This window comes from Prinia subflava, chromosome 11 (genome assembly GCF_021018805.1).
Source record: "Prinia subflava isolate CZ2003 ecotype Zambia chromosome 11, Cam_Psub_1.2, whole genome shotgun sequence".
NCBI classification, from domain to species: domain Eukaryota; kingdom Metazoa; phylum Chordata; class Aves; order Passeriformes; family Cisticolidae; genus Prinia; species Prinia subflava.
In genome coordinates this window covers 24,051,516-24,062,902 of record NC_086257.1, presented here as the reverse complement: position 1 = coordinate 24,062,902, position 11,387 = coordinate 24,051,516, and the positions used below count along the sequence as shown (strand labels likewise).

Below are 11,387 nucleotides of genomic sequence, written 5' to 3'. Positions count from 1 at the left end.
TTTTGGACCTTATACTTTTGTCTTTTGGGGGGAGGTTGAGTTTCTGCCCCGGCCCCAGCCCGTGTTTTATCCCTTTTGCCCCGTCCCCAGCCCGTGTTTTACCTTTTTTGCCCTGGCCACCTTTCGGCTCTCCCGTCGAAGCCCTGGCGGGCTCAGGCTCTCCCTCACGGCTCTCCTGTCTCCCTCAAAGCTCTCCTGCTTCACTCACGCCTCTCCTGCCCCCCTCACTCCTCTCCTTTCTCCCTCACGGTTCCCCTGCCTCCCTCAAGGCTCTCCTGCTTCACTCACGCCTCTCCTGCCTCCCCGTGTCCCTGCCTGCCCCGTCCCTGCTCCCTGCCCAGCCCTGCCCTCCTCGGAGCCCGCCCAGCCGTGCCCGGGCTGTCCCAGTGTCCCCTCAGGAGCCATCCCCGGGCTGCCGGCCCTGCTGTCCCGGTGTCCCCTCAGGAGCCAGCCCCGGGCTGCCGGCCCTGCTGTCCCGGTGTCCCCTCAGGAGCCATCCCCGGGCTGCCGGCCCTGCTGTCCCGGTGTCCCCTCAGGAGCCAGCCCCGGGCTGCCGGCCCTGCTGTCCCAGTGTCCCCTCAGGAGCCATCCCCGGGCTGCCGGCCCTGCTGTCCCGGTGTCCCCTCAGGAGCCAGCCCCGGGCTGCCGGCCCTGCTGTCCCGGTGTCCCCTCAGGAGCCAGCCCCGGGCTGCCGGCCCTGCTGTCCCGGTGTCCCCTCAGGAGCCAGCCCCGGGCAGGCGGCGCGCACAGCCCGGCCCCGGGGACAGCTCCCGACCGCCGCTGCCATCGCCCTCTTTTCCCTCTGCCTCCTCTCTCTGTCTCCCTCTCGTCTTTCTGCCCCTTGCTCTGTCCTTTCTAGCCCTCTTTACTAGGGCAACTCCTTTTTATTTTGGTTTTTAACGCCCTCATTTCCTTCTGTCTCCTCTCTCTCTCTCCCATCTTTGTCCCCCTTGCTCTATTTTTTCAAGCCCTCTTTAGTAATTCCTTTTTATGATTTTATTTTTTAATTTTTATTTTTAATTTTTTTCTTATTTTGTGTGTTTTTCATTACCAATAAACAGTTCTCAGACACGGTGTTTACCTCGTTTGGGTTAATTTCGTTCCCGACCCTCTGTTCCTAAAAGAGCTCCTCGCATTTCCCCACAGTGGAACTCCCTCCAGTGGATCAGGATGCAGCTCCCAGCAATGCTGGATTCAGGGATATTTTTTTCCCCAGGTGGAATCAGGGATTTTTCGAATCCCACCAAATTCTGAGGGTTCCCAATCCCAGAGCTGGCTCCTGCTCCAGCCAAGGACAGCCTGTCCCAAACTGCAGCCTCACGTTCTCATCCATAGGGAAAATATTTCCAATATTCCCTTCTTTCCAAAGTCCATGAAAAGGGGGATTTTGTTTGAGTCGGTTTGTTCCTATTTTGGATAAACTGGAGCTGCAGGAGCCTGGGAATTCCATGCTGAGATGTCTTGGGATACCCTTCACCCTTCTCCTCAGACACAGCCCAGAGTAGCAACAAGCACACCTTAAATATGGAAAAGAATCCAAGGGATGATGACAAACGCAAGGAATTGAATCTGGGAATTCACTGGCTGCAGTTCCCTGCTGCTGGAATGTCATTTAGTTCAGCTAACAGGGCAGGAATTCCAGCTTTTCCAGCCCTGATTTGAGCAGAGGGAAGTGTTAGTGATGAGCTAATTGCTCATCCCACTTCCAATGGAACGGGATTTTCCATGGGAAAGAGCAGATTTGGGGGTTTGGCCACTGTGGAGCAGCTTCAGGTACCCCAGACTCCAGCTGGTCTCTGTGAGGAAGGAGAGAGGATCTTCTGGATACTTTAATTCATTCCCGGGGTTCACAGCAGATCTGGAATTGCCACAAACAGCGAAATTCCAGGGACAGATCCCGTGGGAGCCACAGGGATGCACCCAGGAGGCACCGCAGGGACCAGAGCCCGGCCTGGCCACCACCCTCAGCACCACCAGGATTGGCCACCAGAATTCCTTTTCCTTTTTCCTTTTTCACGGTTTTTCCTGGAATTCCCAGCACGGTTTTTCTTTGCTCCGGGTTTTTCCTTGCGGGGCTGGAAGCCTCCGCTGCATTCCATGCCCAGGCAGGCTGGGAAGTGCTGCCAAAAGCAGGAGCTCCAGCTGGATCCAGCCCTGCTTTCCCTGTCCCCGGAGCTGTTCCTGTGCTAATTCCCACCGGGAAGGGCGTGCCAGAGCCTGGAGAAGCCGATTTGATCTGGGAAATCCCAGGAATGCTGATGAACACCTCCAGGATGCCGTGAATTTGGAAGCGGGAGGGGGGAATATAACCCCGAAAGGATAAAAAGTCATGGCATATTAATGCTTGGAATTGTCTGCTGGAGCAGCACGGGAAGAGGGATGAATAATTCAAGGCAGACAGGATTTCCCTGGCAAGGTCGAGGCTTGTGAAGGGGAGGATTTTTTTTTTGGAGAGAGCAGCATCCTGCGTTCCTTGGGAAGAGCTCTCCCTCCATCCCGAGGGTTACGGCCACCCCAAGGACCCGTCTGGATTTTGGGACATTCTTTGGAAGCGGCCCCGCCGGCGGGACACAGAGTTCAGCTGGAATCTCGCATGCCAAAGGAATTCAAAGTCGATTTTTCAACTCCACGGGCGAATCCCGGAGGAATGGGCAGCGGGAAGGGGAAGGGGGAAGCGCAGCCGTAGCGGGCCCGGGATCCCGACACCCCAATCCCAGGGATTTCTCCCAAAATGCCCTGAACGGAGCCGGGAGTGCACGATGAATGTGAGTACCCTGGAATTCGGCTGCTTGCAGCCCGAGCGCTGCTCGCCTGCTCGTTTTTACCTCAGTCTCCTCTGGGAGGAACAGCCTGGGGGACAGATCCTTTAAATAATTCCCAAAAACCCCTCCTGGGCCTCGTTGGAATGAGGAGGATTTTATAGACACGGGGGAAGGAGCTGAAGGGTAGGGAAAAACTCCAGCTTAGCCTGGACCCACCTCAGCAGCTCACAAAGACATTGATTATTGAGACATTTATTTATTTATTTGGACATTTATTTGGTTTTGAATACATTTATTTATTTATTTATTTAGATAGATAGATAGTTATTCATTAATATAGATACTTATTTATTTTGACATTGTTTATTTGTTTAGATATTTATTTATTATGACATTTATTGTTATTATGGGATACACAGTAAATAATAATAATAATAGTAGTAGTAATAATAATAATAATAATGTCTTGGCTCATTCTCCACACCCCTAAACACACCCCAGGTTCCATTCCGAGCTCAGCAGCCAAAAATATCCATGGATTTTATTCTTCTGCAGGAGCAACAGCTCCACCAGCAAACCTTGGATCCTTGGGAAGGATCCTAATGGATCTTAAGTCATTATTTTTTACCTTAATTTGATTTATTTGATGAATTTTACATTTTTTTTGTTTCCCAAAGAGGACATCAAGGGCAGGTGATTCACTCCAAGTTCCTTGGAGTGACCTAGAGGGAGTTTGTGGGGCTGGGGATTTTACAGGGAATTGTTCCAGGAGGGGTTTTGAGCTGGGGTGTGGGACTCTGCCAGCAGAGCTGTGGGTTCCATGGGAATTCGGGATGTTGGGCTGGGACTGTGACTCAGCATCCCCAGCTCGGGGATGGATGTGCTGGGAGCAGGGAGAGAGGTCGGTGTCCAGGAATTCTGGATCTGGTGGGATGTGCAGCCCCTCTGCAGCACCCCGAGATTCAGGATCCACTCCAGCTGCTCCCTCCTTGATCCCCTGGGTGCTGCAGGCCCTGAGGGCTCTGCCCATCACTGGGGGCTGGGATGGACCATCCCTGCAGGCAGGAATTGATAACCACGGAAAAAGGAACATCCCCAACTCCAGCAGGCCTGCAGCAAACTTATTCCATGGCCAGAGTCTCCCTGGCTGGGATTTGGGGCTGGAAAAGCCCAAACCGGAGCTGTTTGTGTGAGGCACTGAGCTGAAAAGAGCAGTGAGAGATGGAACAGAGCAAGACAAAGCCTGAGCAGTTGCTTTCAGCCTAAAATGTAGATTTATGCAGAAAACAAATATCAAGAGCTGCATCTGTTGTGGGTGAAGGACAATTCCTCATCAGGGAGCAGAGCTCGTTCCTCACTGCTCCATTTGCTGCACTCACAGATTTTATTTTCCCTGGTTTTGTGTGTCATAAAGGAGTTTGGGCTTTTTTTGAAGTTGTATTTCATTTTTTTTGAATATAAATGAGTACAGAAATACTTCCCTGGGCCGGGTGACCGCATTCCCAATGCGGCACATGAGGAATCTCCGGCCATCCCTGTATTTGGGAAAACCAAAAGCCAGGAAAGAGCCTTTGGATGGTGCAGGGTGATAACAGGGGTGGCTTTCCCGGTCTTTCCCTGTGTGCAGCCGCATCCCATGGGATGGGGAGGGAAAGCCTTCCTGCAGCATTCCCCCCTCCCGGGCTGTTCCACACTCGTCTGTTTTGGAGAGCAATTCTGGAGTGCCTGAGAGGAATCTGTGCCTGTGCAGCTGCACTGGTGCACCCTTTGCTGCCTCTCTGGGCTCCTGGGCTGCTCCTCCAGCGTCCTCAGGGAGCAAATCCTGGCAGGAGCAGCTGGGAAAGGGAATCAGCCAGGAGAAAAGGGGGATCAGGGGGAACTTCTGGTTCTGCACAGCTCCTGACAGGAGGGGACAGCCGGGGGGGTCAGGCTCTGCTCCAGGAACAGGGACAGGAGGAGAGGGAATGGCCTCAGGCTGGGCCAGGGGAGGAAATCAGCAGGAATTTCCTCATGGAAAGGTTGTTAAACACTGGAAGGGGCTGCCTGGGGAGGTTTGGAGTCCCCATCCCAAGGAATTCCTGGATGTGGCACTCAGTGCTCTGGGATGGGGACAAGGTAGGGATCAGGCCCGGCTTGGAGACCTTTTCCAACCTAAGTAATTCCATGTTTTTGTGACTTTGGGGCTTCCCCATGGATGCAGCACCCCAGGTTTGGGGGATAACTGCAGGGAGATGCTCGAGGAGGCCACCAGAAATGGGTCGGGGGTCTCAGTGATACCTTCCCCAAGGCAGCTCTTGGAATCCCAGAATTATTAAGGAAAAGGAATCCCACAATCATTAACAAAAAGGAGTCCCGCAATCATTAACAAAAAGGAATCCCACAATCATTAACGAAAAGGAATCCCAGGATCAGTGAGGTTGGAAAAGCCCTCCCAGCCCATCAAATCCAACCTTTTCATCCCCCAAAGCAGGAGGGGAGCCAAGGAAACACACACTCACCTCCAGGGACCACCCCACACAGCAGCCCCGCCTCTGGCAAAGAAATGAGAGAAAACTGGCGAGGAGAAGGCGGCACAGGGAATTTGGGCCCGGCCCTGAGATTTAGACTAAAACCCAGAAGTTAAACCCAGAGCAGTTTGCTCTGAGCCCGGTTATTGAGCTGTGCTGCCCCGATGGCTCCTTGGAAGGGCTGATTGAGGATCTGGGAATCACCAGGAAAAGCAAAGCTGCAGAAAAGGAAAAGCAAAGCCCTGGAGCAGAGCTGAACCTCATCCCGGCGGGAATGAAATCCCGAAGGTGCAGAACAGAAAGGAGAACTGTCCTGGATGGGAACCGGGAATCAGCAACAGTTGTTGGCTCAAAATTCCCTGGTAATGGAGCGGATTGCTGGGATTTGATCCCACCCTTTGAGGCAGGAATTCCTCCTGCAGCCGGAATTGCACCTTCCCCTCTGTGTCCAGGCTTTAGCTGCTTTAGGCTGGGATTAATTATCTGTAACCTGACTCAACCCTGAGCCGGGCTCAGACGGCGCTGGCAGGGAGGGGGATCTTGGTGAGATTGCAGATTGTGGGAGGAATATCCAAACTTCATTTTTCAAAACCGTTTTCTGTGCCTCTCCTTCAAAGGATTAGAACAAAAAAAGGATTCACTGTAAAATATTTACAGTCCCTGAAAATTTACAGTCCTCAGCCCAAAGTCAGGCAGCGAGCTGGATCGTCCAGGATGCAACAAAAACTTGGGTGAAATTCCCGAATGCTGGTGTTTGCTCCAGACATTCCCGGCTTCAGGCAGGTGGGATGAATCCCCCTGGATTGTGCTGGAGCTGAGCACGCTCCTCCCTGCTTCTGTGGGACTCCAGCCCCTCCCAGTGACAACCAGAGGCCCCCAAGGTGATTAACACACTCCTTAATTAAGCTGAGATTTCCTTTAGGGGCTGATTCCTCTCTGCTCAAAGGATCAGGAGGAATTTTGGGGGAGAAATGCTGCAAAAGCTTCTGTGCACACGCTGGAATTCGGGAGTTAATGCATTTGGAGGAGGCAACATAAATATTAAGATTCAGCAGGGCTCTGTGGATTCATGCATTTGAAATATTCCAGCTATTTCCCTGCTCGCATTCCTTCCCCACGTGCCTTCCACAATACTTTTTTAAAGGGCATTTTTTCCCCCCGGTCTTGATGATTACATTGAATTCCAGAGGCTGTTGGACAGATAAGGAGATTCCTTTTGTTTACTCCAAGGATTTTGCTGGCCCTCCTGTGCTCCGGACTGGGACAGGCACAGGGGAAGCAGCTCCATCCCTGGAATTGTTTCAGGACAGGTTGGGCAGGGCTGGGAGCAATGTGGGATAGAGGAAAGTGCCCCTGCCCACGGACAGGGGATGGGATGAGCTTTAAGGTCCTTTCCAACCCATTCCACGATTTTATGATTCACCCCAGAGCAGATAATTTAGAGGAAAACCAGTCTGGGCAGGAGCAGCTCTTTCATCCTCTGATTTTTCCAAGGGAAAGGAGACAACGTGGACTTTGTGGGTGTTTTAGGGTGTGGGGAAAATTTCTGGGAGTGAGGGAAGCCCTGGCAGAGGTGGAGCCATCCCAGCAAACATCAAATCCCAGTTTGGAGAACTGGGGGCTGCCAGAGCCCAAAATGCTGAGCATGGCCTGAGAGGGATCAGGTTTGGGATGCTGCTCCCATCCCTGCCCCTCTGTCCCCTCCTGTGCCACCAGAAGAGCTTTGGTGGCACTGCCATCACTCAGAGCCCTGCTGCGATCCCCCTCCCCCTCACCCCCCTCTAAATTAAGCAAAGGATTAATTGGCTAAAATTAATTTGCTAAATTTAAAGAGTTAAACCTGCAAATCCAAGTGGTACAGGAGCGATGCCCACGAGGGTTTGGCAGGTGGGCAGGAATGCTGTGCCCTGCAGCCTCCCCAGGGAGGATGCAGCATTCCAGAGGGGAATGCAGCTGCATGGATCCTATCCCTGCCCCCCAAGGAGCTGCAGGTGAGTCCCCACCGTGTCTATTTTTAAATTATTTGCCTTAAATTGGCGTTTCAGGGGTGGTGTTTGGTTTGTTGCTGGAATCTCAGGGGTGCACAGGGCTGGAAAAACTGGAGCAGTGCAGCATCCCAGGGCTCCTAATGGGATTTGGATAATCGGAGTGCACAGGGACTGCAGGATGTCATTGGGATTTGTGGGGAGGAGACAACTTTTCTGTATGGATAAGCTGTAGAATATTCCACTCTGCCAGAATATTTATCCCAGGATCATCAGATCATAGGATGGTTCCAGAATGGCTTGGGTCAGAAAGGACCTTAAAGCTCCAATCCCTGGGCAGGGGCACCTTCCCCCATCCCAGGTAAACTCCTTTTTTCCTGCCCATGGAATCAAGAAAACCCAGGAATACTCACAGAGGGGTTGCAGCAGGAAAAGGAAATGTGCCCTGATCTCAGTGCAGTCCGTTCCTTTCAGGAAAGGGAAATTCTTTGTGTGCAGAGGAAACTTCCTGCTTGATCCCAGGGATATTTGTATCCCAGCATCATTTCCCTGGCAAATCCCAAATCCTGGGTAGGGACAATGCTCAGCTCTGTGTGGGAGTCAGTTCAAGAAAAAACCCCAAACCCAGTTTTTAAAGTAAAAGCACAAATTGGGAGCTCTGGGTAGACATGAGGGTGTTGGGAAAAAGACCCAGCTGGCAGAAATGCTCCCATATTTAGGGATTTATGGTGGTTTAAGGGTGGGTGTGCTTCCCTGCTTTCCTCCTTCTCTGACCCAAAAACTTCTGCTATTTAGCAGGAGAGAACACAAGAAACCCATTTTAGAATGGGGTTACAGCAGTGCCAAAATAGAAAAATCAAATCAATGTAATAGCTTATGATAATCAGCAAACTGCCTCTTAAACCAGCACCAGGAAAAGAACAGGAATCTTATTTTTGTGATCTATTTCTGCCTCAGAATCAACCCCACGAGCCTTGTTTGTGTTAAACCTCCTTTGCACTGCATAAAAGAGCTGTAAAACAGATTCTTTCATCTCCAAGGGTTTGTGTTCACACCCTTGAAAATTCCTACAAATCCCAAGTTTCCCATGGTGTTGGAGAAGGGTTTGTGAAAGAGAGAAATGCTGTTTGTGTGTGGAATAGCAAGAGCTGGGTCCTTCCTGGGCAGGGTCGAGCAGAAATATCTTCCCTGTGAATAATTAGAAGTGGGGAAGGTTTACTATGAGGTTAAAAATTATCGGATCTGTCTGCAGTGAGGAAAAAAAAAAAGGAAACTTGGAAAAATCACGTGGATTATGTGTTAAACCTTATAAGAAAACAAATTCGTCTGAGGAAAAGGCAGCAGGGAGGGATTTGCAAGGACTGGCACCTTAAAGCATGAATTGAATGAAGGCTGAAACAGCTTGATCCCATGAAAACAGGAAAATTGGGAATGGGCAGTGCCTGCCACTCATTTCATGCCACTCCAGATGCCCACACTGGGAAATTCAGGGAGAGGGAAGCGCTCTTGTGCTCCACAAAATATTATCAATGCACTTGGGGTGTTGAAGGAAAGAAACTTCCCCAGTGAACATCCTGTAAATCAAACTTTCCACAGGCAGCTCCTCCTTTGCTCAGCGAAAAATTCCTTTTGAGGCTGGTGGTGACGTTAAAGCAGCCCCAAATAAAGAATTGCAGCAGACAAATTGTGTCAAATGCCACCCCCTCCTAACCTTGTGGTGAAACCTTTTCCCCATGTAATTCATCTCCAGGATTTTGCTCCTTCCTGCCATTTGCTGGGCTTATTTTTAAAACTGCACTTTGCAGTTCCTGATTTGATGGAGTTTCAGCCACCAGGCAGCCTGGGAGGGAGGCAGGGATCAGATGGGAAGAGGGAGGGATTCAGCTGCTCCTGGGGGTCAGGAGAGAAAATTGGGATAATCCAGCCTGAGCACCTGGAGAGCACCTGGAGGAGAACCTCAAGGGAAAGGTTAATCCCAAATAAGCCCTGTGATATTCCCTGTGTATCCCAGCCCCTTTATCCCTCTGGAGCCGTGCCTGGGGTCAGCGTCTCCTGCAGAAAAGCTGGAGAGGGATTTTTAACCAGGGCAGGTAGTGGCATAGCAAGGGGGGATGGCTTCCCACTGCCACAGGGATATTGGGAGGGAATTATTCCCTGGGAGGGTGGGGAGGCCCTGGGATGGAATTCCCAGAGCAGCTGTGGCTGTCCCTGGATCCCTGGCAGTGTCCCAGACCAGCCTGGACAGGACTTGGAGCAGCCTGGGACAGTGGGAGGTGTCCCATGGCAGGGGCAAGATGAGTTTGAAGTTCCTTTCCAGCCCAAACCTTTCCATGAGTCTGTGATTCCCACCCCGCAGGGAGAAGTGGGGATGACTCCAGGACACTGAAATCTTTCAGCCCCACTCCGTGCCCTGTTCCCAATGTTTTCCCATCTGATGTTGGTGGGGTTTGGTACTCCCAGGACTGCCAGGATGCCCCTCCACGGTCGCTGCTGCCCAGGAGGGGGATGTGGAGTCAGACCTGGCACAGGAGCCCCCCTTCCCTTCCCTTCCCTTCCCTTCCCTTCCCTTCCCTTCCCTTCCCTTCCCTTCCCTTCCCTTCCCTTCCCTTCCCTTCCCTTCCCTTCCCTTCCCTTCCCTTCCCTTCCCTTCCCTTCCCTTCCCTTCCCTTCCCTTCCCTTCCCTTCCCTTCCCTTCCCTTCCCTTCCCTTCCCTTCCCTTCCCTTCCCTCTCCTCGGGATGAGCAGTTCAGAGGTCCCAGGAGTTGGGGGGCTGCAGATGTTCCCTCCTTTCTCCCTCCCATCCCTCTGGAATTGCTGACAGACCACAAAGGGGCGATTCCCCCTGAGCTGTGCCCGCTGCCCGGGTGTCTGTGCCATGCCCTGGGCCTTGGCATCACCTCCCCAAACAGGGCATTTGTGACCCCCCCGTGCTGCTTTTGGGGTAGAGTTAATTCTCTGCCAGTGCCTGGGACAGGCTGGAATTACGTTTTGGATTTGTGCTGGAGACAGAGTCGATAGCACAGAGATGTTTTGATTCTCGCTGTGTGACCTCAAGGATGTTCCTCACACAAAACCCTGCCAAAAATCAGCTCCTAACCCACTGCAATGTTTCAATATCATTCTAATTAAGAGTTGCTGGTTCTCCCCTGGCCCTGAACTCTCCCCCTCCATATCCAGAGGGTTGGGACTGCAGGGATCAGAGGGCAGCTGGTGCTGCCCCAGCTCCAAACCCTGTGTGGCCGCTCCTAATCCGTGTGATTGGCGCTCCCCATTTCAGCCACACCTCCTTAAAAGGTCTCCTTGCCGTGGATTTGGGAATGGGAACATTTGCGTGTTAAACTTGGCTCCGGTGACCCAGAATGCAGAAACTAGATTAGGTTTTTTTTAGCAGAGTTATTTATAGGTGACTCTTAACGAGTTACTTTAAATTACTTTTAAAGAAGGAAAGAAAGGGAGCGGGTGGAAGCAGGGGGTTGTGGCGGGTGCCCTGTGGTCCCTCGGGGTGTGGGAGGGGGGATGTCACTCCCTGCAGTCACCCACACAGAGATGGTGCCACCCCTCCCCAAACCCAGTCATAAAATCATGGAATGGTTTGGGTTGGAAGGGACCTTAAATCCCATCCAGTGCCACCACTGCCATGGCAGGGACACCTCCCACTGTCCCAGGCTGCTCCAAGCTCCCTCCAGCCTGGCCTTGGGCACTGCCAGGGGACAGGGGAGCCACAGCTTCCCTGGGAATTCCATCTCAGCCCGTCCCCACCCTCCCAGCCAGGAATTCCTCCCCAATCTCCCACCCAGCCCTGCCCTCTGGCAGTGGGAGCCATTCCCTGTGTCCTGTCCCTCCAGCCCTTGTTCCCAGTCCCTCTCCAGCTCTCCTGGAGCCCCTTCAGGCCCTGGCAGGGGCTCTGAGCTCTCCCTGGAGCCTTCTGCTCTCCAGCGGAGCACCCCCAGCTCTCCCAGCCTGGCTCCAGAGGGGCTCCAGCCCTGGAGCAGCTCCTTGGCCCCCTCTGGGCTCTCTCCAGCAGCTGCAGGTCCCTCCTGTGCTGGGCCCCAGCCCTGGGGCAGCTCTGCAGGTGGGGTCTCACCTGAGCGGGGCAGAGGGGCAGAACCCCCCTCCCCTGCTGCCCACGCTGT

At 52.7% G+C, this 11,387-nt stretch overlaps 1 protein-coding gene across 1 annotated transcript in view; it reads left to right on the top strand.

Moving 5' to 3' along the window:
• Positions 1-2,626: 2,626 nt before the first annotated feature.
• Positions 2,627-11,387, top strand: part of SCHIP1 (schwannomin interacting protein 1) — a 44,956-nt gene continuing 36,195 nt past the window's right edge. The window contains exon 1 of the mRNA XM_063408457.1: positions 2,627-2,765. Coding sequence (XP_063264527.1) covers positions 2,760-2,765 — 6 coding nt within the window. The 5' untranslated portion in view covers positions 2,627-2,759. The remainder of the gene's footprint in view (positions 2,766-11,387) is intronic.